The following is a 27,949-nucleotide window of genomic DNA, read 5'->3' on the forward strand; positions in this document are numbered from 1 at the left end:
TAACGTTTGGTCGTGACGTAGGTCATCTCAAACTAGCAAACGACATCAACATCTTCGTTCTCAGCCACTCCATCTGTTCGCTGATTGGACCGGTTAAAATGTGTTCGGAGAAAACCTAAGAATATACCGCAGTCCCAGACGGAGGTAGAATTGGCAGTGGGCGGGAAAAAACATACATTAACACTAAACGCACATTGTTTTTAGGAGAAATAAGTATTTTAACTTAGCATGTTTACTAAATCTCTGCAAACATATTATTGTATGTTAATGCTTTAGAACAGTAAAACTAATTACATTCAGCATCTTTAACAGGAATGTCTGTCAGTTCACATTCCTACCACTAGGTGGCGGTAAGTGTCTAGTTTACATTTTGAAAAATGTAAATATGAGACGGAAGATGCATTTTACAGCATGGGCACACAAAAAAGAAACCGACAGTGGCAAAGGATTTTTTTTCTTTAATGTCAGGCTCTTAGTGAAGAAAACTAGTGCAAACAGCAGCTACAGTCAGTCACTGCTAACATTTTTTTCTGAAGGTGAGATTTACACCTTTCTATTGCTTTATAGCCTGTTTTTTTATTATTATTTATTAAAAAGTCTTAATATTTACAGAGTTCACATATGAACCTCACAGGCATTATCAGACTGGTCCATCAATGGCGTCGCCAAATCCTTCAGACCATCTGATCACATTTACATCACATTTCTTTGTATTTAAAACCTCTGTGTTGTCTTCCCCTCTGAATCAGGGACAACTTTGTTGTTTAATAAATATCTTAATGTCTCACAAGTCAAAGTTGTACTTTGACTTGTGAGACATTAAGATATTTATTAAACAACAAAGTTGTCCCTGATACAAGAAAGCTTTACATTTGCTTTCTACAAGCACCATCTAGTGTAAGCCATTACAGATCCATTGCTCGCAGTTGAGTCTTTCCAGAATTATTTCTGCAAAATAAATTGCATATCTTTTCTTAAAGATAGGCATTATTTAAAGATGTCCTTGCAAGTTCAACTAATGGTGGCTTTAATCTAGAGTTCTACTTGCTTCTGGTAGCGATGCTGTACCTAAAATACAGTGTGCTGCCTTGAGATATTTTTCTGATTGTCTAAAAATAGTTTGTTGGACATGATCTAAAAAGGCATTCAATTGTTTTATGATTTGTGCATGTAACTCAAATTTGGAGTACGTATGAATGAAGATTATTTTCTCATATATGCATATGCTAAAAAACATCCACTGGCTCTATTCATTAAACTATTTTGCAGTGGCAAACAGACTCAAAGCAACTAAAACTCTGTCCTAAACAACTGATTCTCAACATGATGTTTCTGTACTGGACCACTGTAATGTTTCATTCATCATGTTGCAACTGTTCTGTAGATTTCAGAAACCAATTTTATATTTCACAGTCTTGCATGATTCAGCTTCTTTCTTCCTTTCAGGATCTTGTGGAGATTTCTTTGGCTGTATGATACACTCGATACGATCTGCTCTGTGTGGTTGGTGTGAGCGTGTCTCCCCCTAGCGGAGGACTTACTCATCACAGTCTTCTGTAAGAGGGAGGATGTTGTCCCGTCTCGTTCAGTAGTTGATTTAGGATGTATGGAGTTGTTCTATGTCCTGGGCTCAAGTCTGTGCGAGAGCTCAAATAGAGTCTGTTGATTGTCGATGACGTGCAGGTAATTGATGTACGTTCTCACTTCCACACTGTCTTTCTGGGACAACATGTTTCCTGATGGACAAAAGCAAAAATCATTATTAGAACCTATAGGATCGACACAACAGAAGTGAGGCTGACTTTCAGTGTTGAAACTCTTAAACTGGGACAAACTTTCTTTTTTTTAGTGTAGAGACAGATTTGGGTTATTCAGTAATATATACAGACCTGTGTGTTCGAATACAAGTGGAAGTGTGTCATTGTTTTAAATACTAAAATACGTTCTGCTATCCAGGCTTAATATAAAAAGACAACTAACGCCCTATTCGGACGGGATTAGTTTACCATGGAGAGGTGGGGTAAAGTAATTATTACCAGAGCTTCTCAGTGATTTTAGTCCCGTCCCATCTCAGTAATCATTACAGTCAATATCAGTAAAGATTACCTTCTGTAAAAAGGTCCGGAAAAATTACCTCAGGTTATATTAATCCTGTGCGAATAGACCCGCTGTAAATATGTACGTAAATATTCCGTCATTTCCTGTTTAAACAGAATTTTCAGTGGTTTTTCAAGTATGGGGGCGCTTGAAAAAGCATTCAGTTGCGTTCTAAGCGGTGGGACAAGTCTGTGGCAAATCTCAAGTGTTTTCTGCTTACCATTCAGATTAAAAAAGGACGAAAGCACTTATCAGAGGCCCAAAACTTATTTTAGCTTTAGGTAAGTGCCTATTACCAACAGAATCCAATCAGAATTTATCTCTGTTATAGGTTATATAGATTGTGTTTGCACATATGCGTATATTAAGTTGCTTCCTGATATCACACATGACGACAGGAAAGGTGAAGGCGATGCGTAAATCGAGTTACTTCTCCCACTTCTGCTAGTTTTACTGAGATTTCTTATCCCGTACGAATTGGCCATTAATATGATAGATGTCCTGTGGTAAAATTACATTACTTAATTTACCCTTGTAATAATCCTTGTAACTAATCATGTCCGAATAGGGCTTATGTGAACCATTTGTATGCTGATTTTCCTGAGAAGTGTAAACACTGTGGCGCTATCAAAACGTTTTGGTTGTTGGACCAGTTCGACCAGCAACAGCAACATTAGCTCAACCAATTGCATGAGTTTGGGGCATGTATATCTGGCCAATAGGAGATTGTGGGGAAAACTGGTATTTTTTTTGCAATTCCATTTGGATGTGGTAATGGGGCAGAGATGAAACCGCATGGATACATTATTTTATACTCGGTTGTAAATCTGTGCGTTTTGAGCACTTACCCATGTGATCTGTCCGACATTGCCTGATAATCCGCACTGTGTCTGCTATCATGTGCTGCACACAAAACACATCTCACATAAATTGTTTTGGTGTCTTAATGGTACTGTACATGACATTAACATTCACCTAAAAAATGAATATTCTGTCATTTACTCACCCACGTCATTTCAAACCATGTCGTTAAAAAAAAAAAAAAAGTCATACAGGTTTGGAACTAGTGATGGGTGATTTCGAAACACTGCTTCATGGAGCTTTGAAACCTTTCCGAATCTTGTTTCGAATCAGTGGTTCGGAGCGTGTATCAAACTGCCAAAGTCACGTGATTTCATTAAACGAGGCTTTGTTACATCATAACTGTTTCGAACGTTTCACATTTCAATGGTTCAGCGCTGGGGTGGGCGAAGATCGCTGTGAGCCCGTGAATCATGCAGATTCAATGAGATCTATAGGTTTTACCTGATCTCTGATCAGTTTTATACACTTGTAGACGTTTGAATTAAACATTAGTATAATTAAAAGGAATAATAGTAGTTAATAGTCTCTTATTGGCCTGTTTAGCTGAGCCATCCATGGAACAAACAAAACCAGCCCTGATAATTGATAAAAGAACACATCATCATACAAACACTTGATATTTAATCTTATTGGATGATTAGTTAATTGCTTTTGATAGATTTGACTTTCAATAAAACAGTAACAGTTTGTAAAAGGGTTTTTAATGCATGTTTGGCCTGAGGTTTTGTTGCATTTACACTGTTTTGACCAGCAGGGGTCACCAGCATGTGGCGTTTCGAACACTTTGAAGCAGGGAATCGTTTTGAGAAGCAATTGGTTCAATTGATTCGAAGCTTTAAAAAGCTTTGTTTCTCCCATCACTATTTGGAACATGTGAGTGAATAAATTGACAGAATTTATTTTCACATTTTGGTGAACTATCCCTTTAATTAAAACAAAAACAATCATAAAAGGGCCTCTATTAGGCCTAATTATTGACTTACTAGCTTATCGAAGTTGACCAGGTTGTCGAGAAAGGTTTTGTTGCCCTCATGAATGAAGGTAATATCTGTTCAGATAGAATGTTTGTTCAAATTTCACTACACACATTGCTGTTGCAAAAAAGGCTAAAGGTCTTTCAAAGAGACTCTCACCATGTCCTAACCAGATACATTGTAATAAAGCAAGAAATGCAGCTTTAAGTCATGATGTAAAGGATCCTGTTTCTGGGTCCAAGCCTACCGGTTTCAACTGAGAATACCATCTCAACAGCCGTTTATGAGCAGTACTTATTCATTTCACTCATTTTAAGCTAAGCTTTTAGAAATTCACATTGTGCATTACAGACATTCAAGAGCCCAATATTTTAAAGATTCATAAAAGATTAAATCACTGTCTGGGCCATCTGAGATGTTGGAATAGGTTAGGATTATGATTTTTTCCCCGGTAGTATGTATATTTGCGCCGTTTGCTTTTGGCATTTGATAAGAGTGTTTGGACCCAGAAATTGTGACGCATAACATCAGACTTGTCTGATTTCTGTTATGTTGGGTTTCCTCACCCATGGGGAAATCTCATTAGTCTAAAATCCCCAACCTCATATTCAAACATTTAAAGTTGGCATGAAATGGAAATTCACCCGTTTTCTAAATGTATGTTTTTGCTCTTACTGTGACTTATTCATTCATGCATGTTTTCAATGCGGACAGACAAATAGCTTATGTCTGCTTAGGACATGGTGTCGTGCAGATGACTGATCTGAAGATAGTGTGATTGTTTTGACTTGCTGCACCTTTCAGTAGCAGAGGTAGGAAAGGGATCTTGGGAGACTTCATCTTCCTGAAGGCATCTCTGTAGGCTTTATGGTTTAAAGAAGGGTCCTGCGGGGTATGAAAAAGCATACATATTTGTGTTAATTTACCCTGAAAGCATCTGGTTCGTCTCAAATCTCTTCCTCTGTAATGCCTGCTGTTTCCTCCCTGGAGGCCAGAGTCTCTGATATGATTACGGCTTCATATATTACATCCTAATGAGCCGTAAACAGCACAAAATGCTCTAGCAGGAGGTGAACTAGCAGGAGGCAGCTTAAGATTGTGATGAGACAAATCACTTACCGTCAGGTTCTCCAGCTCGGCGAACAACTTCCTGAACTTCCCAGGGACTTTCTGAAATTAGGACAGTGAAAAAACTAAAGGATTGAAGTCAACGCACTGTTCCTGTTTGGCACAGTTTGCAATACACTTTCTTGCTTCATCATTTATTACAAACAAAGACTGATGCTGAAAATATGACTACTATATGTGTGGAGTGGTAGTGTTGCAGAGTGTTTATGTGCTTAGGAGTTGTTGTCGTCTTACCTCCCATGTCTGAGTGAGTCGACTGACAGCGGGACTGTTCAGTCCCATAATAATCGCAAAGAATGAGTTCAGGTTCCTCTGTGCCTTACAGCTACGAAAGAGTGAGAAAGACCAAAATAGAGGAGAGCATGAGTATGCACACCATCTGATTTATTTGAGTAGAAAGAAATACAATCACAAGTTATTTCAGTATGATTGCAAAGGTGTTTTGGTGGATGCTTGCTGGCCCAAATAAAAAAGTTTATGATATTCTTGTGCCTAGATATAGCTTGGGTCCTTCAGAGTTTATAGGACGATTTCAGTCAGCGAGTGTGTGTTGGTGCATGTGTACTTACTGCGCTGCGACCTTGATGAATTTTTTGAAGAGCTGCACACGTTTGCAGAGGGTTGGGCACAGAAGCACTTCGGTCATCACCCACTGTTGAGTCTCATTACATCGCTGCAACAGCTGCTCCAGCGCCACCGTGTGGCCGGCGCTCGCATCGCGGCTCAGCGTGAAATGCACCAGCTCTTGCTGCACAGCGGTAGGGAAAATCACATGGGCCTTGTTAAACATTGTAGAAAATTCTAATTGAATGTCAGTATTGAATAAAGACTTGAGTTCTTAAAGGGTTCTTAAAGGGTACACACACAGTTTCTGTCTCGTGTTAATCTTAAGTACCTATAGAGTAGTATTGCATCCTTCATATCTCCGAAGAGTCTTTAGTTTTATCATATTTATAAAAGACAGATACACTGAACCAATTCTTTCGAAAACACCCGAGGTCGTGGAAGCGTGCAGTGGGCGGAGCTAAAGAGTAATGAGCGCACACACACACACAATACATCATGGCATTATCCCTGGATAACTTTCGATTCATTATACGTTCGTGTTGTTTACATTATATGCACTTACGCCGATTGCCAACAAAACAGACATTTGGTGGAGTTTCACTCACCGCCGGCGGTTTTGACTCATGACCGGGAACAAACAAACACACTAGCAGAACTAGCTACGGAAAAACTAACTGCATCCACTGTTCCCTTAACGCTGGGTTATTTGGGAAGCTGATCAAGGTTATCTTTCCCTCACAACCATAAACACACTTCTTTAGTGACATTGTTGATTTCGTGGTCTAAAAACAAAATGACAGCGCTGCCGACAGCTCATTGATGGGCGTGTTCTTGCTCTCGCTCTGATCTGGGAGAAGTGCACATACAAGCAATTCTGTCCTTTATGAATTCATACAGGGCCATACTTTAAAAAAACTTTCAGAAACTTATTCGAACCCTGAGCAGTGTATGTGGCACAGAAATACTGTCATATTTCCAACTTGTTTTTTGAAATTTTAGCCATGTTTAGCATGAAAATCCAACTCTTTGACAGTGTAAATAAGTCAGAATGCATGAAATAGCATTAGACCCCCCTTTAAAGTAACCATATCACGCCATTTTAAAGGTTCTTATTTAGTTTAGGTCTCCTACAATAGGGTTACATGCAGCCAAAAGGTCAAAAAACACTTTTATTTTCTAATATTCATTGCTGCATCACTGCTTTTCTCACAGTGTCTGAAACGGCTCAAGGATCCGGTGATTCCGGTCTCTCCAAATGCATAAATGCCCATTACCATTTCTAAATTTCAACTACGAATTAACCTTTTACAAAGTCACACAGGAACATTAAAACCTGCATTTGTGCCGCCGTCTTGTATAGGTATCGTTATTTTTGTCTTACAATATTATTTTTTTATCACAGAAGTAATAGGATAAAAGTTTATTAGATCGGATTAAACACTGATGTCTACAAAAGTGATCAAAATAGAGCAAATCACCTTTTGAAAGTAACTTTGCACTTCAAATAATGATCGTATCGATTACAAGAGACTGTTAAAAAAACTTATTTGTTAGTGAATCATACATTCAAAAGATTGGTTGAAAACGCTGATTCATCCAGTAATGAAACAAGTATAGTATTTATGAGCGAGTCATTGAATCATTTATTCACAATGTGTCTATTCACACCAAGTGCAAATAGCGTGCCTTGTTGGCAAGTGCTATTCGCACTAGCTCCGCCTAACAATGCCTGGTTAAAACGAGATTTAAAAAAGCGCTTGGATTTCAATGTCTTCAGTGGCGAACTCAGTAAAGCGTATGGCTAATGGATCTCGATTTTGACGCGATTGACATGGGTTTGAATCCGCCTTTTGCAGTTTTTTCTTATCGCTTTTCTCATCACAAATCACACCAGAAATGCATTTACTTTCAATAAAAATTTATAAAATGTTCTAAATGTGGAAATAAAGTACCTAACGAAATGTTTAATAATAATAAAAGCATTTATTGGGTAGGGTAAGGGGTAGGTGTAGGGAGGGCTTTTACTGTCCCATTAAGGCGGCATCCATTTAATAATTTTAATAAATATAATCTTTACACTCTGTTATTATTGTTTCCTGTTAATGTACAACAATACTGAGGTGCCAATAGTGTGTCAAAATAAAGTAGCCTATAAATGACATGTAATTACTATTTACACATATTGCAAAGAACTGCTACTTTTATATGGTGTAAATTGAATATATCAACTTAGTATGCTATTTCACTTTGTAAATAGCATCTACAGCTATTTGCGTTTAGTGTAAATAAGAAAATATGCTATTTTCACTGAGTGTAAATAGAATCTAGTTGCTATTAACACGGTGTAAATAGCATCTATTGCTATTTGCCGCTGCCTTTTTTATATATATATATATATATATATATATATATATATATATATATATATATATATATATATATATATATATAGATATATAGATATAGATATATAGATATATAGATATATAGATATATATAGATATATAGATATATAGATATATAGATATATAGATAGATATATATATATATATATATATATATATATATATATATATATATATATATATAATTCTTTCAAATTAATGAAACATTTTTAAATAGACTGCAGCAATTGACATTTTGTCAGAACCTCTAGTAAATTAGATTAGTTCAACTTGGTTTTTTTTGTGTCAATTCCTTCTAACTACCTCATTGCCTATTTTAAATATAAACTTCGCTTTAGTTTGCATTTCAAAGATATGCTTTCTAGTAAACCATCTCTTGTGCTGCAATGAAATGTGAAGACTTTACCTCATGGACGTTACTAAAGAGATTCCAGTCACAGTTGGTGAGTGACACGGCAACATCCCATGTGTTCATGCTCAGCATCTTTACTGAGTGCTGCTGCCCATTATCAGTGAAGGGACTCTGGGAGAACAGAACACATTCTTCTGTTAAACTTTATACTTAAAGTGGGTCAATCACAAATTCTGGCATAACATTTTTTCGAAAAAAATACTGGCAGAAAAGAAAGAAAAGTTTAGAATATGCCGCCTTTAAGGTTGCACAGTCGTGTGTGGACCGGAACTAATGGTGTGGAAAGCAGGTTTCTTTTAAGAGCGGTTCAGAAAGCAGCACTCTGACTCTCACCATGATCTCAGTCAGGTCTCTTCTGCAGACGAGCAGCCTCTCAGCGGCACTGAGTGAAGACGAGAACACACACTGATCCGACGGAAGCAGAACCTTCTCTGGAGAAAGAGAAAAGAGAAAGGGTAAACAGTGAGGTACAACAGAAAAAAAAGTATAAAAAAGTACTTTTTTTTTTACTTTTTTGGACCCCAAGAGCTATTTGGTCATTAGGATAAAACGGCGCTAAAGGCCTTCTCAAATTCTTTCTCCCAAAAAAAAAAACATCACAACATGTTCCTAAACACTGATGCTCCAAGATGAATATCATATTACAGTACAATAGTGCACCATTAAAATTGGTGCATAATTTGCCAAAGTAAAAAAAAAAAAAATATGACTAATGCCCTTATTGCATGGGTGTCCAATCCTGTTCCTGGAGGGCCAATGTCCTGCAGAGTTTAGCTCCATCCAGCTCCAGCACACCTGCCTGGAAGTGTCTAGGGAGTCTGAAGACCTTGATCAGGTGGTTCAGAGGTGTTTAATTAGGGTTGGAGCTAAACCAAAGCCTGCAACCTTAGCTGAAAAAAGCATAATGTCTGCTAACGCTGCAGTACGCAGAGGAGACAAGAGGCCTTTTTTTCATGCATGTCAATGGAGGCGATACTTTACTATGCTGAATAAACTGCTTTTGTGGGAAAACGGCTTATCATTTAATGAATCAACAGTCCATCAGCTAATCTTAAACATTTGTTTTGGATTTATCTATTTTTAGGGTTTACACTGAAAAAATGCTGTTTTATAATAGTCACGGACTATTGCACGACATGTAGGATTCAGTTTACGGCATTTCTCATTCATTTCTATGGTATCCGCAAACAGTGATTGACTGTCGCACAACTCAAGAGCGAAATTCAATGATGTCAAGACTGTCATGTAAAGACTACTTTATCATCTTTAACGGACAGCTTTGTCGTTTAGTTACATGCATCCTGTCATTTTTTAAACTGCCCTGTCAATCATCTTATCACAGGTAAAATCCTCCACATTCAATTAACCCTTAAACGCATACCACGGGTCTTTATCGACCCGGGACGTCATTCCCTTCCCTCCTCTTCATTGATTTTTTAAAGTTAGACATCAACCTTCTTAATATTCCTCAATCAATTCATTATAAACAATATAACAAGAAAAAAATTCCCGTTTTCTCATTTTTTGTAAAAATTGTATAGGGTTGCTAACGCCTCGAGGTGTGTATCAGTGTAACTGTATTTTCCTGACTATAAGTCACACTTTTTTTCATAGTTTGGCTGGTCCTACGACTTATAGTCAGGTGCGACTTGTATATCAAAATTAATTCATACTGACTGACAAGAATAAATATTTAGCTACTTCTACAGCAGCGAGAGGGCGCTCTATGCTGCTTCTGTAGCCTACCCCTGAAAAAATGTACTGAAAACTGTTAACTGAAATATTAACTTAAAGACAACTGAGAAAGACTGAACACAAACAAAATGCCCCCCAAAAAGAAAATCCTATTCTGCAAATTACAAACTGCAGGTAACGTTAGTAAAATATGCAGCCGAAAACGGTAATCGAGCAGCAGAAAGAAAGTTTGTAGTGAGTGAGAAACTTGTGAGGGACTGGCGAAAAGCAGAGGTTACTTTAACTGTAATGAAGAAAACAAAGAAAGCTAATGTGCAGTGTGAAGCTGGCGTTATAGTCCAGTATAATGTGACTTATAGTCCAGTGCGACTTATATATGTTTTTTTTTCCTCTTCATGACGCATTTTTTGACAGATGCAACTTATATTCCGGAACGACTTATAGTCCGGAAAATACGGTACATTATTTTTTTCTGCGCAGCAATAATTGATGATGGAATAAGTGCAATTCACCTTTATTCCACAAGGTGGCAATTTCTGATACACAATGATGAAGTGACGTTTCATTAAGACAAAACAAAAGAATAGGAAGCATCATCAGCAAAACTTGAATTGGCTCAGTGATTTACTGTAGAACAAAGACTGAACACAATCAAATATTAGTGTCACTGTCACTTGATGGTGGATCTGCAGAGCGATCAAAATATTGATTTTGAAAACATTGAAAATGAAAGTTTTGAGAATATGTTTGAGATTGTGAAAATGAGCCGGATGCTGAATGTACTGTGAAATGAGCTCTGACAAGGAGAGTGATGATGGTATAAAACATCTGCTCAAACTGAATCCTTCCAAGCTCCAAAAGTGAACAAAAATGCTTTATTTTATTCTTCTGAAATTGTTACTCTAATATCAGGGGAGTTTAATATTATTGCGACAGATAGAGATCCACCCGTGTTAGATCCGGGTTGCTCTAAAGACCTGAATATGTAAGAATGATTGGCGAAACATTCATGCATTTCTTAAGTTTCAGAGAGAAATGTAGTATGTATGTAGAAATGTGGGTCTTTCATGCGGAGACTCTCCTCATACATTTGCAGTTTGTATAATGCATTTAAAAGTTAATGACCAAACGTATCAAAGTTCACAATGCTGTTGCAGATGAAATATAATGTGGCTAACATTGAATAAATATATTTTCGTCAGGATATATACTGATTGTTAATCACTCAAACCCCTTATCTAAACCTCTCTTAAACGTCAAACTCGCACATCTGCCATGCTTGTAGTTTTTTAACAACTTTTATTTTTTATTTTTTGTTGTTTTTATTAAAAGCATAATAGCCCCCCTGCAGACCTGCGGACAGTGCAGTGATGTCTCATAAAAGCTGCAGCAATGCCAATCAAAATGAAAATAGAAAGCTGTATGAACTCGTTCAAACCTCCAGGATACGTGACGGCCATCAACACCATGTCATCCTCAGCACAGTCGAGCCTTTCGGCCACAGTCCTCAGCAGTTCCTGCACGGACACGTCACTGTGCGTCCTCACGCTCACGTATGAAGCTATGGTCACGTACACGCGACACAGCACTGAAGACACACAAACACCCAGCGCCGCATCAATCAGCCACCAATTCTCATAAAAATGCCATAAAACAAGATTCTCACATGCTGTTATACATAAACAACCTGCCGTCGGTCCAAGCAGCACCGCAGTCAGCAAGACCTCTAAAGAGTGTAGGAGAGAAATATGAGGGAATATTTTATGAGCTTACCTTCCTTCCTCTCCCTCTGAGCTCCTCTCACAGGGTGCCAGTTCTCCTTCAGACTCAGCTGGTGGAACAGCGCTTTATTCTGGAAGACGGTAAACATGTGGCATTGAGAATATTATTGTTTATGAGAAATACACACTCTAAGACACACACACACACACACACACCTTAAAGCAACAGAGAAAGCCTCATGCTGTATAACTTATCCACACAGCACTCTGAGCTTGCAAGCAAGCTTTGTTATTGTCAAATAAATTCCTTCTGGGTCATATGTCCGAACGCCGGATCTGCGTCATATTCTCGCGCATGCGTCGTGGAGGCATACACGGAAGTCGAGAACAAGTTGGATAAAGGTGTTATTTTGATTTTTTAGATTTTGTGCCTCCACGACGCATGCGCGAGAATATGACGCAGATCCGGCGTTCGGACATATGACCCAGAAGCGATTTGTTTACGAGCAGAGGAAGACGCGCGTGTCTAAGCTGTTGGATTCTACATTGATCGTGCTTTAGGTCTCGGCGTAGTGCTCAAAATGGAGCTTAAGTGTGTATTTCATCGATTCCCGAACACCGGCGCTACGTCATATTCTCGCGCATGCGTCGTGGAGGCGCACACGGAAGACAAGAACAAGTTGGATAAAGGTGTTATTTTGATTTTTTTTTGCGCACAAAAACTATTGTCGTCGCATTGTATGATTATTGTAGAGCCACTGTGGTGAGATAGACTTTGTAACGACGTTTTTAGTGCCTTTCATGGATCTTGGAAGTGTCAATGTACTGAATGCCAATGGAGGCCTGTGTGAAGCCTTTCTCAGCCATCAGCTTTCAACTAAAATATCTTCATTTGTGTTCCGAATATGAACAGAGGTCTTACGGGTGTCCAACGACATGAGGGTGAGTAATTAATGACAGAATTTTCATTTTTGGGTGAACTAACCCTTTAAGTCACCTTTTTAAGCAAACTTGGCACTTAGATTTTTGCCCACTACCCTGAATGCACTTTGCATGTCATTGTCTTTATTGGCATCCTGTCAGCTATTCCACGAGTGGATGTCTTTAGCACATGTCTATTTAAAGGGGCTATATGCAACTTTTTCCCCAAAATAAACGTAACAATTGCCTTTTTATTTGACCATTTATGACTCAAACATCTCCTGATGAGCATACTGATACCTTGTCCGCTCACAGTGGGTGCACCTATAAGCCTGTATCCTATTTTTCCTATTTTCTGGCGGGTCGTCTTTTCCCGCGCTGTCTGCGGATGTGACGTCACCACCGCTGCGAGAGCGAGCAGAAAATGAGAGCAGTTCTGTTTTTTGGCCACAGGTGTCAGTCGCGAGTTTAAATTTCAGAAAAACGCATATAGCCCCTTTAATTTGGCATCAAGATCTGAGAAAAACCAAGTGATTTCAAAGTCTAATGTGAACGCGGTTATCTTCTGTGCTCAGGTTTTTATAATGAGCTGTTTTCTGATAGCTATCAGAGTTTCTCATCTAAATATATAAATGTGGGCAGACATATCTGAGCATTGCCATGATTCCGTCATCAATATCATGATGGTTTCCGAACATGATATGTCCGCCTCAAACCACAAAAAGTTCAATCAAAGTGCACTGAGGTGGTTTTATTGAGATTCTGTGCAGGTCATATAACGGATGGTTTTAACTCTTACCTTCTTCTGCGGAGAGGACTCATCTACCGTGCTGAGAGATGAGAGGGGAAGAAGACAAGAGAGAGACAGAAAGAAATGAAGAAGAATGAGCCAAAAGGATCACTTGAAATATAAATGTGCCATTATATCAATACTGCAAGATGGCATCTCCCACCCGCTGCGAGGAGCGCACATAAAAAGCCTTTTCTCATTCAGATCAGGCCTGAATCATCAGTGCTAACATTAAAGTCTGACATGACGTGATTTACTGATTGCCTCATCTAAATGAAAGCGCACAACGTCCTCATCCATGCACAGCTCATTCTGATTAAACAGCCTGATAAAAACGGGCAATCGGAGAGAGCTTTATAGTCTCCATATTCCCCATCTGATGCCTCTCTAATTAATCATTGGCCTTTCATGAAGCACCAGCAGGCGTGTGATGTATAGCCGAGAGGTCAATGGCAGGACTGCTGCTTACTAAACAGAAATATTGGATGAGCAAAGCTCTTTGGCCTGGCGGAATTCATTCACTCTGCTCAGACCTGATCTGTCTGCATGTAGAACAGGAATATTACAAAGCCTAATCCTGTGTTAATAAAGTTGTACGCTCATGCACCCCGAAAAAACCTGACCCTGACCTTACTGTAAGTTATTAACATGGCCGTCATGAATCTACAGTCCAGGCTTCAAAAAACCAGGTGAGACATAGACAAAAAAAGAAAAGAAAAGATTGTACAGTTCCTTATATAGGGAAAGCATAAGATGTCTTAGTGTAATGGGTAACGGTATAATAAATAATTAGACACAAAATACTGATTTGAGTTGAAATCGTTTATCAGCTCATTAAATGCAATGCTTCAGTTCCTAGCAAGCAGCTTTGAGTCTAAGCGAATGAAAAAGATCAAACAACATAGACATTTAAGGGATAATGTAGTTGTAGCACTTATTACATGGCTTTGAGGAGGAGCACCAGCTGTGTTTAAAAGAAGCACCGGCCTCAAATACCAGATGAGATGGTCATCATTATACAGCGTTACTATTGACCATGGTCATTATCAGGGAATAACTAACTAAATATTTAAATAAAAATGTGTGTGTGTGTGTGTGTGTGTGTTTTGTGATTTATGAGGACAAAAATGTGTATAATGACATGGGTATTACACTGGTATTACAACATAAACATGAAATATGAGGACACGTCATATGTCCTCATATTTAAAATAGCTTTAAAAACGCTATTTAAAAATGCTGAATGTTTCCTTTGATGGGTAGTGTGTTTAGGGGTAGTGTAGGGGGATAGAATGTACAGTGTGTACAGTATAAAAACATTACGCCTATGGAATGTCCTCACTTAGATAGCAAAACAAACCTGTGTGTGTGTATACACATATATACAGAGTACACACATACAGTGAGGAAAATAAGTATTTGAACACCCTGCTATTTTGCAAGTTCTCCCACTTAGACATCATGGAGGGGTCTGAAATTGTCATCGTAGGTGCATGTCCACTGTGAGAGACATAATCCAGAAATCACAAAGTATGATTTTTTTACTATTTATTTGTATGATACAGCTGCAAATAATTATTTGAACACCTGTCTATCAGCTAGAATTCTGACCCTCAAAGACCTGTTAGTCTGCCTTTAAAATGTCCACCTCCACTCCATTTATTATCCTAAATTAGATGCACCTGTTTGAGGTCATTAGCTGCATAAAGACACCTGTCCACCTCATACAATCAGTAAGAATCCAACTACTAACATGGCCAAGACCAAAGAGCTGTCCAAAGACACTAGAGACAAAATTGTACACCTCCACAAGGCTGGAAAGGGCTACGGGGAAATTGCCAAGCAGCTTGGTGAAAAAAGGTCCACTGTTGGAGCAATCATTAGAAAATGGAAGGAGCTAAACATGACTGTCAATCTCCCTCGGACTGGGGCTCCATGCAAGATCTCACCTCGTGGGGTCTCAATGATCCTAAGAAAGGTGAGAAATCAGCCCAGAACTACACGGGAGGAGCTGGTCAATGACCTGAAAAGAGCTGGGACCACCGTTTCCAAGGTTACTGTTGGTAATACACTAAGACGTTATGGTTTGAAATCATGCATGCCATGGAAGGTTCACCTGCTTAAACCAGCACATGTCCCGGCCCGTCTTAAGTTTGCCAATGACCATTTGGATGATCCAGAGGAGTCATGGGAGAAAGTCATGTGGTCAGATGAGACCAAAATAGAACTTTTTGGTCATAATTCCACTAAACGTGTTTGGAGGAAGAAGAATGATGAGTACCATCCCAAGAACACCATCCCTACTGTGAAGCATGGGGGTGGTAGCATCATGCTTTGGGGGTGTTTTTCTGCACATGGGACAGGGCGACTGCACTGTATTAAGGAGAGGATGACCGGGCCATGTATTGCGAGATTTTGGGGAACAACCTCCTTCCCTCAGTTAGAGCATTGAAGATGGGTCGAGGCTGGGTCTTCCAACATGACAATGACCCGAAGCACACAGCCAGGATAACCAAGGAGTGGCTCTGTAAGAAGCATATCAAGGTTCTGGCGTGGCCGAGCCAGTCTCCAGACCTAAACCCAATAGAGAATCTTTGGAGGGAGCTCAAACTCCGTGTTTCTCAGCGACAGGCCAGAAACCTGACTGATCTAGAGAAGATCTGTGTGGAGGAGTGGGCCAAAATCCCTCCTGCAGTGTGTGCAAACCTGGTGAAAAACTACAGGAAACGTTTGACCTCTGTAATTGCAAACAAAGGCTACTGTACCAAATACTATTTCTGGGGGGGTTTTTTTAGATTATGTCTCTCACAGTGGACATGCACCTACGATGACAATTTCAGACCCCTCCATGATTTCTAAGAGGGAGAACTTGCAAAATAGCAGGGTGTTCAAATACTTATTTTCCTCACTGTATATATTTACAAACCTTTATGTTAGATGTGATTAATTGATTGACAGAACTAAATTTATATAATAATACAATATAATTAATATAATACATGTCCCACTTTAAGTGGCTTTAACTACTTTGGACAAACATTTAAATGAATCATTTGATATTATGCCCTTTTTACATTTTACTTATATTTAAGAAAATGTAATTACAGCTGTTATTAATTTCTGTAATTACATCTATAATTACACTGTTGACCCTTCCCTTACCCCTTAACCCACCCTTAAACTTACCCAGACTACCAAACCTGTCCCTAACCTTACCCAATAGCAGCAAAAGAGTTTTGCAAAACAACATGAACGCAATAAGTACATTGTACTTATTTTTATGTCACTACAAAGGAATTAAAGACACAAGTGTAACCTAATATAATTTTTGGAAGTTTGGAAGCTGCATTGAATAAAAAAAAACTCACAAATCTGAAGGGGCAGGTGCCTCTCAGTTTGAATTGGCATGATTTGTTTTAGACGCCCAGAGTAATGAGGCTTGTAACAGACAATTTCTTGACAGTGATTCAAAATAAGTCATTTAAAAGCGCAGTCTTTTAAATCCTTTTAAACTAATTAAAGCTCAGTTATCACCCACAGCAGAATGTGTCATCTGGGGACCGACTGATGAGGATCTCAACTGTCAACACACAGATCTTCTTTGTAACATCATTTCACTCCTTTATTATCTCTGTTACTCTATTTCTCATCATGTCTCCCAGAAGGGAACGAGAGAATATCAAGGCAAACCATGCCTTGTTGAGCTAATCCCAAAATGGTTGCATGGATAAAAAAATTCTCATTAACAGCATGATTAATTCAAAAGGCGAGAGTTTATAGGGCATCACTTAGTTTTTTCCCATCTCTCATTTTGCATTTTTAGGAGTATGAATAAGGGACATAATTGTGCGAATATAATTAATGCTTCTTAAAATATCTACCATAACAAAGAGCTTCCCAGAAATCAGCTGTGAACAAGAAATGTATCATTTAAGACTAATAAAATTCAGTGTGTAAAAATCAGATGTTGTGTGGTTAGGACGATGAAGTGACTCACTGTCTCCTTTGCATCCTTAGAAGTTTCTGAAGTTCTTTGAGATCCTTCTCCAGGGAGGGAAACTCATAGAGATCATCCAGGACGTATCTGTACAGAGTCTGCAAACATGAAACGAATGCAAGATTGAAATTTCAGGTTGTGAATGTGGCATAGTTTATTACTATTGCAACCGATATATCAGATATTGGTTCTACTTGTCTGAATAAATGGATCTGATTTTATTTCATTTTTATTTCATTATTTAACCCTCATAAGGGTCTTTGGGGTCAGTTCGGACCCCTTTTGATGTTCCTCTCATTAAAAACATGGTTCCCTTCATCTCAGTTACATGAAATTTTGTGATTTGTGCCACATTATTTATCTAAACACACACAACAAACTGCGCTTGATTCGGTTGTTCTGAAGGTATGTAAAGAAAAAAAAAAGTCACACTCAGGGCCTTTTGGGGTAACATTGAAAATGATTGGGAAAGGCGAAGAATTAAGAGTTTTTTTATTTTTATATACAATCAATAAATCTGGCATAAATCTGAAATTTTTCACACAGAACTGAAGGCCTGGTACTAGAGCACAAATGCAATGTGGAATAAACATGCTTACACACACACACACACACAGATGCGATTGCAACAGACAGCATTTGTATAGAATTTGGCAAACAAAATCTATGGGTATGATGGGTATCTCAAAAGGTATGAAGGGCTGAGACCTAACACACACACAAACACACTTGTACGCACACACACAAAAACTTTTGCATACACACACAATTTCTTTAAAATAATTTCTTATTCTAAAGTTAATTATATTTTTAGTTATATTTTTGCACATTTATGTGGCATTATTGCAAAACCAGACACTTCAAAAATACTGTATTTACTTTTAATACTTTTAAAGGTGCACTATGTAACTTTTCCGTCCACTAGAGGTCGCCTATTTAAAACAAAAGTGTAGTTTGATGACGCCAAGTTTGAGCGCAGAATCTTGGGACATGTGGTCTTCACCTCACAGCCGGTGGAAAAGAATCAGGATAGGACTCGGGCAGAAATCATGTGCATGGATGTGATTATTAACGTTACTGCAGAAGCAGGAGCGATTGTTAATAAGAAGAGCGCAACACAAGCCTTGCGAGCAGCGGGACCTTTATTATGGCATAGTCGCCGGCGGGACTTTTATTATGCCACAGTCACCGGCGCCATTTCCGCTTTTCCGGTCATGAGTATGAGGTAACGCAGCTCTGTTTATCATATCAGATATATCCGAGTGTGAGTGTGTTGAAAATGATGTTATGATGCTACTCTCATGCTCGATTTGTCTTCAGCTTTTGATGCGGTCGACCATGATATCCTTATCTCGCGTTTGAAATCCAGTGTAGGTTTGGGGGGGGGGGGGGGTTGTTTAAGTTGGTTCAAATCTTATTTAACTAATCAAAGTTTTTCTGTTAAAATAGGTAACTTTACTTCCTCGCCTGGTAACCTAACTTGTGGTGTACCTCAGGGCTCTATTTTAGCACCCACCCTTTTCTCGCTTTATCTACTTCCACTGGGTCGCATCTTTGATAAACATGGTGTTTCTTTCCACTGTTACGCTGATGACATGCAACTCTACCTGCCGGTAACTAGAAAAAGCAATAGTGCATTAAACACTCTCTCAGCGTGCTTGGAAGATGTCAAAACTTGGCTCTCCAGAAATGCTCTGTTCCTAAACTCAGATAAAACGGAAATCATAGTTTTTAGCCCCTCTGAATCCAAGACAAAAAATCATCTGGATCTTGAGCATTTAAATCCTTTTTTATGCTCACAAGTGAGAAATCTGGGTGTGGTAATCGACAACTGCCTGAAATTCGATAAACAAATTAGCTCTGTTGTAGGCTCAAGTTTTTTCTATATATGCGTTCACTAACAAAAATGAATTCTTTTCTTTCCGAAAACTTGCTAAAGATTGCCATCCATGCCTTCATTACATCTCGGCTGGACTATTGCAACTCACTCTATTACGGCATTTCTAAGTCACAAATTTTTCAGTTGCAACTTGTTCAAAATGCTGCAGCTAGTTTCTTCAAGGGAAAGAAAAAATTGGATCATGTCACGCCGCTTCTGATATCCCTACACTGGTTGCCCATCCAGTTCAGATTTCAGAATTGAGTTTAAAATATTATTATTAGTATACAAATTAGGGCTGGGCGATATGGAGCAAAAAATATATCTCGATATATTTTGCTATATCTCGATATACGATATATATCTCGATATATTTAAAGGAAAAATAACCCCCCAAAAACTACTGCAAAAACAAATATGCCAAATACCACAAAGTCTTTTTTTTTTTTATTGAAGTGCTAAGAGGTAGGCAGTTCATGCAGGAACAAAGTAGGGATGCAACAATACAGCAAGTCCACAGTTCAATACATACCTCTGTTTTTTTTAACCACGGTTTTCGGTTCGGTTCTGATGGCTAGTCGCATCAGATTTTTGCTATTCTATTCTTAGCCGAACAGCAAGAGCTTCAGGAGGAAAAAATACTATTTTTTTATTGCAATACTCTTTCTTTATTTTACTTAAAAAACTTAAAACTTTACTTTTAAAAAACCTTGTACACATTCCTAGTGTACTGTATAATATAAAATAAATATATATTTATAAAGATTTACACTGGCAGCATTTAAGTATGAAATTGAATTAATAAATGTAAAAATAAAACACTACATAGACTTCCCTATAAATTATACATTGATTCTTATTAAAGCTACTGTATTAGTTTTTCAGTCAAGAGCCGTGAGTGATTTTGTCTTTGTCTTTTGTTATTTTATTAACCACTAAAGGAATAGTTCACTCAAAAATGAAAATTCTGTCATTGATTACTCGTGCTCAAGTTGTTTTAAACCTGAATAAAGTTCTTTCTTCTGTTGGACATAACATATTTTGAAGAATATTGGAAACCAAACAGTTGCTGGTCCCCATTGTAGGAAATAATAATATGAATGTCAATCGCTACCATCAGCTGTCTGTGTTCAACAGAAGAAATTAATACAGGTTTGGAACAACATTAGAGTGAGTAAATAATGACATCATTTTAAAGTGAACTGTCCCTTTAAGGACAAGCGGCAGCGTGTTCACTAGGCTGCCCTGCTGTCAATTTAAGACTTTCACGCATCTACTATACAGACACGCGCCGATTTTACCTTCACTTTAGACATAACCGACTGTGTTTATGTTAACCTTGTGTGTATTTGACAGTATTAGCGCAGTAAGATTTAGTCCAGTAATCACTTGTTTGACAGGCTTTTAGTGCGCGCGCTCTGGAAAGCGCATGGTGCCCTACGCGCAAGGCTTTAAAACGCATGCAAATAATGAATTTTCATTCAAAAATAAAACAACTCAAATCAAGGGCATAGTAAGTAACCTTCTCCAGCAAGCAAGCCGCTCTCTCTCCGTGGTGTACAGTCGCGGGAGTTCTTGTCTCGCAAAGTAATGCTGCCTAAGTAAACTGTATCTTGGATCAAGTGTTTGAGAACCAACTGTCGGCATTCATGGCAGTAGACATATGTCTGCTGTTCGTCCGACGCCTTAACCGAAGTATCTCCATATAATGGAGCCAGTTGTTTTTAAGACGAGTTCTGTAGCCTCCGAGCTGGTTGCGGACGCCGCCATGACAACACGCGAGGGGAGGGGCGAGCGAGCGGGGGCGAGCACAGCACAGAGAAGGCAAAACAAGCAAAGTGGCGGAATCAGAATTAAATATAAACAATATATCGATATATACGATATGTCAAAATCCATATCGTGTTTAAAAAATATCTCGATATATTTTAAATATCGAGATATCGCCCACCCCTAATACAAATAACAACCTGGCACCTCTCTATCTGACTAACCTAATACACCCCTACACTCCGGCGAGAGGACTTCGATCGGACGGCAAATTCCTTCTTAAGATCCCCAGAGCTCGCTTAAAGACAAGGGGAAATAGGGCTTTCGAAGTTATTGGACCCACATTATGGAACAATCTTCCACTCTCAATTAGAACTTTGGCTACTCTATCTGAGTTCAAATCCAGTCTAAAAAGCACTTGTTCTCTTTGGCTTTTAACTTATAAGTTGTTTTAATTTTTATCTCTCACATTACTACTTTTATAAACTTTGTTTTATGTTTTTACTTGTTTTCACTTGTATTTTACTGTTGTACAGCACTTTGGTCGGCCTGCGGCCGTTCTTAAATGCGCTGTATAAATAAACCTGAACTTGAACTACTCTGTGCGTTCGCTCGGCGGCTGCTATGACACTTATTCACACTGCAGTAAGAGTGAAGCATTTCTGTAGAATAAAACCGAGGGTAACGCATATATGACACCATTGACAGGCGACTCCCTCACACGTGTTTAAAATAACTCGTATTTAATTTAGATCACCATTAAAGTACTTTTTTCAGAAAAATTTAATATTTCATATGCAAGCTAATGGTGTGGTTTAGTAATTTTGTGGTAAATGCAAAAAAAAGTACCATATATCCACCAAACCCCAGCATTTAAAAAATATTTTTATACAATCGCTCTGTAAAATCCGAACAGACCCCAAAGACCCTGAGTGTAAAGGGGAAATGAGGACTGAAGCTTATGCTACATATGTCACGTGTACTTGCTGTAGTAATAACTACATAATTACATGCAACCCTATAGTAATGTTGTTAATTTAGGGTACATTTACACGACAACAATGTACTCAAAACAGAAAAGTTTTTCCTTTGCATTTTTCATGCACAGACGACAACGTTACTCTATTTCTCATTATGTTCACACGGATCCGCAAGAACGATACAAAATTCTGTATTCTGCTGTCAGACCAGTAGTTGGCGATGTCACTTTGTAAAGAAACACCACACACCTAAAGACTGAAAAGGTAATACATATACGGTCACCGTTTTCACCGTTTTTTTTTTTTTTATAATTTACACTGAGAAAATAATAGTCTCGTTTTCAAAAATGTGTACTTTGAAACCATTTTTCAAAAGTTTTTGTTTTGAGGCCCCAAAAACGCTGTTGTTGTGTACATGAACGGCTAAACCCATAAAGTTTTCCGTTTTCAGTTGAAAACGGTGTCGTGTAAACGGCCCCCTAATATTACTTAGCACCTAAATGTATAATTACACTGTAACAGGGACACCTTAAAATAAAGTGTAACCAAAACAAAAAAGTGTGCACCAATTTCACTGTAATACATGTTCATATACAGACAGTATATGATAATTAAAAGGTCTGAAGGCATTTAAAAATCCTCTGAAGCCAGCAATACTCTCACGATCACGTCCTCATTAAGAAATCAAAAAAAGCTGTAGGGGTTGTGGCATTTTTGTATTTCCAAAAATAATTCCCTCCCTCTCTCCATCCGTACCTTGAGGAATAGTTTGGCGTGCTCGTCGTCTTGCGGCAGGTCTGTGCACAGCGAGCTCCACTGGGACAGCAGGTGCAGCACTTTTCGTTTCCTAAGCAGAGTGTCTCTCCCCTCCTCTTTCATCCGTCCTTTCTTTGAACAATAGGTGGACCAGGAGCAGTTAAGGCATCAAATCTATTCCAGCACGCTAGACTGCTCAAAACCGCAGTTCAGAGGAAGGAGGAAATGCCTAAGGCCGAAATCTCTGTATTAAATTAACAGAGGTTCGGTAAGAGAAAATTAATTGCGCGCCCTCGGCTAAACGGCGTAGGATTTGTTAAGTGGTTTAACGCCAGATAGAGCGTGTTGTTAAGATCATGTAAAAGAACATGTATAACATAGAGCTGCTTGGTCATAGTACAGTTCTACGAGTTGCTCATTGCTTCATGGGAGTCTCAGATCATCTTTCATTAGTTAACGGAGAATCCAGAACAGAGGATATAGAATATATAATTTAGAATTACAATACATATACAATATACACTACTCATGAAAAGATTTGACACTTTATTGAATGATCTTTAAAACATTTTGATGGGCTAATGCTTAAATTATTGAAATTTGTTTTCAAAACTAAAATTATATTATTGATAATACATGTTTAATGTGTGAACTATATAATACTATTAAAATAATATATTAACTAATGAATTAACTAACAATATTGCATTCCAAAGAATTGTAAAAAAAATAATGATAATAATAATAATAATTGCATAAATATTACATTTTGCAGGTCCTTTAAGACTGGATTTATATTTTTAAAAACGTATTGTAAAGGAATTCTATTTTTTTATGTTTTAAAAGCTATTACAATTATGACAATATGGTGAGTTTATAATGTAATACATTTCTCATAATGTAAAAATTGTTATTACATTATGAGCTCAATATTTTATTACGTTTTGAGAAAATTACTACTATATGAACATTTTATTACAATAATAATGTAATACTTTATGTGCAGTTATTACATTATCATTATGAGTTGATATAAATTCTGTTCTTTAAGACATTCTATTCATAAAAGAATCTTAAAAAAAATTTATTAGAAATAAAATATTATGGAATGATTTCTGAAGGATAATGAGACACTGAAGACTGGAGTAAGGATGCATTAAAGGGTTAGTTCACCCAAAAATGAAAATTCTGTCATTAATTACTCACCCTCATGTCGTTCGACACCCGTAAGACCTCCGTTCATCTTCGGAACAGAAATGAAGATATTTTAGTTGAAATCTGATGGCTCTGAAAGGCCTCCATTGGCACAATGCACAGAACACTCTCAAGACCCTTAAAAGGTACTAAAGACGTCGTTACAAAGTCCATCTCACTACAGTGGTTCTAAAATAACTTTATGAATCGGCGACAATAGTTTTTGTGCGCAAAAAAACCCTAAATAACGACTTACATAGTGATGACAATTTCAAAACAAGGCATCATGAAGTTTTGAAGAGTTATGAATCAGTGAGCCGAATCATGATTCGGATCGCGTGTCAAACCGCCAAACTGCTGAAATTTGGCGATTCAAACCGCTGATTCGACTCGCTGATTCATAACGCTTCGAAGCTTCATGATGCCTTGTTTTGAAACCGTCATCACTATGTAAGTCGTTATTTTTTTGCGCACAAAAACTATTCTTGCCGATTCATAAAGTTATTTTAGAACCACTGTATTGAGATGGACTTTGTAACGACGTCTTTAGTACCTTTTAAGGGTCTTGAGAGTGTTCTGTGCATTGTGCCAATAGAGGCCTTTCAGAGCCATCAGATTTCAACTAAAATATCTTCATTTCTGTTACGAAGATGAACGGAGGTCTTACGGGTGTCGAACGACATGAGGGAAAGTAATTAAATGACAGAATTTTCATTTTTGGGTAAACTAACCCTTTAAGCTTTGCCATCACACGAATAAATTACATTGTAACATATATTCAGTTAGATTCACATAAATTACATATTTTGATTCAAAACAGTGAATTTCGCACGAAAAGCGACTAGTTTGCAGGTATTATATTGTATTGTAATAAATACACTTTACTTTTAAAAATGTGGGCAGGCAGCTTGGCAAAAACAACATCAGCAATGACGTAAGAGCATGTGTGCACGTCATGAGAAGGATATTGTCCAAGTAATGCTTGACACAGGTCACTGGTGGACATGACCACAGGATATGTCAGGAGGAAGTCATCCAGTAGACTCTCTGGAAATAAACAAGAACATGTATTACACATTAGACATTTTAGGGAGAAAACAACTGAGAAAAATGAAAAACTAATGGAGAAACATATCATAATGGAGAATGTTTTTAAGATTTCAAAGGAATAGTTCGAATTATAATTATTTTGAATGCCTGAAATGCTATATTGCAAGCCATCTGTGTGAGAATCAGACAAAAATTGAATTCACTTAAAAACTTGTTGACATCTGTAGTCACCATTCACTTTCACTGTATGGAACAACTTGAACATTCTGCCATCAATCTTTTTTTCTTTTTTGTGTTCCACAGTAAAAAAGAAAGTCATACGGTTTGCGAACGACATGAAGATGAATAAACAATGACATTTTAACCCTCTAGTGCTTCTCGCAAATTGTTTTGCATTTCAATGAAATGAATGTACTGTGTTTTAGTCCGATAATGTTTTAATATTTTTTTAAACAATATAATTTATAACAATATAATTTAATATTTTGTATTTTTAGGGGATTTTATAGTACTAAATTATATTTATGTTATATTTATGACCCATTTATTACCTGTTAACCACTTTTTGAGCATAGACCTGAAAATGAAATTTCCAACTTGAACTGTCGTAAATCTTGAATGCTCTGGAGCACAGATTTAAAGAAAACACTTGGCAGTTTATGTGCTAAGGTGAAAAAAGTAAAATAAGTTTTTAGTAAAATAAATACAGCAATAAGTATTGTATTTTATAATTTTTTTATTTTTATATGAAATATACATATTACAAAACATGTTTTACTCTAAAATTGTGAGAAAATCAAAGCTATACATCTAAACAAGTTGTGATACAAATTTGAGGTTGATATCTCAAAAAATTAGCTTTCAGTAAGATTTAGTTTGAGCGCAGTACCAAATGCTTCCACTAGATGAAATTCATCTCCCATTCATTTCCAATGTGGTCCTTTTTTCACCATTAACAATACAAGAGTGACTTTTTTTCCAGTACCATTTAACCTTGTCATGTCCATGATTTGTATTTGTATTCACATAGCAAGTGCCAGAACCTTTACCACGTTTCATAACATTTCAAGTATAAAATTCTAAATTAAAAAAACATGAGCGAACAGCACCAGATGATTAAAGCAGTAAGGGACAGTTTCCCCAAAAATGAAAATTCTGTTATCATTTACTCACCCTTAAGTTGTTCCAAACCTGTATACATTTCTTTGTTCTGCTGTACTTTGGGGAACCATTGAATTCCATTGTGTGGAAAAAAAATACTAAGGAAGTCAATGGTGCCCCTAGAACTTTCCAGTTTCCCACATTCTTCAAAATCTATTCCTTTGTGTTCAACAGAACAAAGAAATTCACACAGGTTTGGAACAACTTGAGGTTGAGTAGAGTTTTGGGTGAATTATCCCTTTAAAACCTGATCTTATTACAATGCCAAACACTGCAGCTACATTAAGCCTGTAATCGTTTAGACTCTGGTGAGTGTAGCGTCATGAAAAATTCAGCACAGCTGAATCAAACCCAACAGGCAGTTTACATGTGCTCTTGTTTGTTTTCTCCTGTTCTCTCGCTTTCCTCCTGACCTCCTTTCTCCTGCATTATCACACTTTGCTATTGCACCACTTTAATTAGAGTTGTGTTTGCCTGGAAGCATTCAGTGACGCTGTTCATACATCATCTCGCTGTGAAAGTATTTTTGAAGGAACGAGCCCTTGGTGCGTGGTGACCTTGAGCAAGACTGCTAATGTTTTTAATCCCAATGCGCGGAGATGGCGGCAATCCTTATCTGCCATACAGAACACCAGAATGTTTGCTCTGTGTACAGCAATGGGCCACATTTAAACTTATGCTGCGTAACCTTTGCTAAAGAGATTCATTTCATTCTGGAAAAGATGATGAAGCCTTTAATCACTCACCTCAGTGCAACCTGGAAACCTGAAACTTTGAATTAAGCTAACTATAAATTATATATATATATATATATATATATATATATATATATATATATATATATATATATATATATATATATATATATATATATATATATATATATATATATATATATATATATATATATATATATATATATATATATATATATATATATATGTATATAGGTATATAGGTATATAGGTATATAGGTAAGGCTATTAAATAGCAGTCCCAAACTAGTTTTTGTCAATACAACATTGGTAGCCACCACAGTCATTAAAAAACATACAAAATAACATAAAGTGAAAATAAAGTGGCATTTTCAAAAACCTGGTCTAAAGTCAATAGTGCAGTACTTTTTGTTTTATTTAAAGAGTGTGTTAGTAATAGTACAACGCGTGTACTCTGCTTATTGTTACACACACAGGGACGCGCAGCAGCACACAAACATTTTTAAATATTACAAAACGTTTAGTCTTTCCGCTCGCAAATTCCGCCATGTAAATAGCAAATCAGCCATGGTGCAAGTGCCACTAGCCTTTAAAGGAAACGGGAGATGGCAGATTGGTTATTGCACGTTACACTAGGTACAACCCTTTTGGACCATGCGCCGTCGTTAAACTAGGAAAAGTGGATTCGGATTGTGGATCCGGATTGGATTGGAGGATTGGATCCCTAAGTGCACCTGCGTCATGCCCTTCAGACCATGAGCTCAGATCGTTAAAATAGGGACCATAGCCTGAAAACATCTTATCTGGCAACAGATATTTAATAAGGACACACGTTTTTATCAGGCACTCTTAAACTGCGTCTGGCAGAAAGT

At 37.6% G+C, this 27,949-nt stretch overlaps 1 protein-coding gene across 1 annotated transcript in view; it reads right to left on the reverse strand.

The window, feature by feature from the left end:
* Positions 1-439: 439 nt before the first annotated feature.
* The window catches only part of rapgef5b (Rap guanine nucleotide exchange factor (GEF) 5b), an 85,025-nt gene continuing 57,515 nt past the window's right edge, over positions 440-27,949 (reverse strand). The window contains exons 12-26 of the mRNA XM_079836925.1: positions 25,119-25,197; positions 22,957-23,101; positions 17,572-17,669; positions 13,584-13,614; positions 11,916-11,994; positions 11,581-11,730; positions 8,781-8,878; positions 8,442-8,558; positions 5,633-5,811; positions 5,298-5,388; positions 5,055-5,105; positions 4,733-4,820; positions 3,945-4,009; positions 2,946-3,000; positions 440-1,736 (exon numbers count right to left, since the gene is read on the reverse strand). Coding sequence (XP_079693051.1) covers positions 1,618-1,736; positions 2,946-3,000; positions 3,945-4,009; positions 4,733-4,820; positions 5,055-5,105; positions 5,298-5,388; positions 5,633-5,811; positions 8,442-8,558; positions 8,781-8,878; positions 11,581-11,730; positions 11,916-11,994; positions 13,584-13,614; positions 17,572-17,669; positions 22,957-23,101; positions 25,119-25,197 — 1,445 coding nt within the window. The 3' untranslated portion in view covers positions 440-1,617. The remainder of the gene's footprint in view (positions 1,737-2,945; positions 3,001-3,944; positions 4,010-4,732; positions 4,821-5,054; positions 5,106-5,297; positions 5,389-5,632; positions 5,812-8,441; positions 8,559-8,780; positions 8,879-11,580; positions 11,731-11,915; positions 11,995-13,583; positions 13,615-17,571; positions 17,670-22,956; positions 23,102-25,118; positions 25,198-27,949) is intronic.

The sequence above is a fragment of the Gobio gobio genome (assembly GCF_949357685.1).
Source record: "Gobio gobio genome assembly, chromosome: 15".
NCBI classification, from domain to species: domain Eukaryota; kingdom Metazoa; phylum Chordata; class Actinopteri; order Cypriniformes; family Gobionidae; genus Gobio; species Gobio gobio.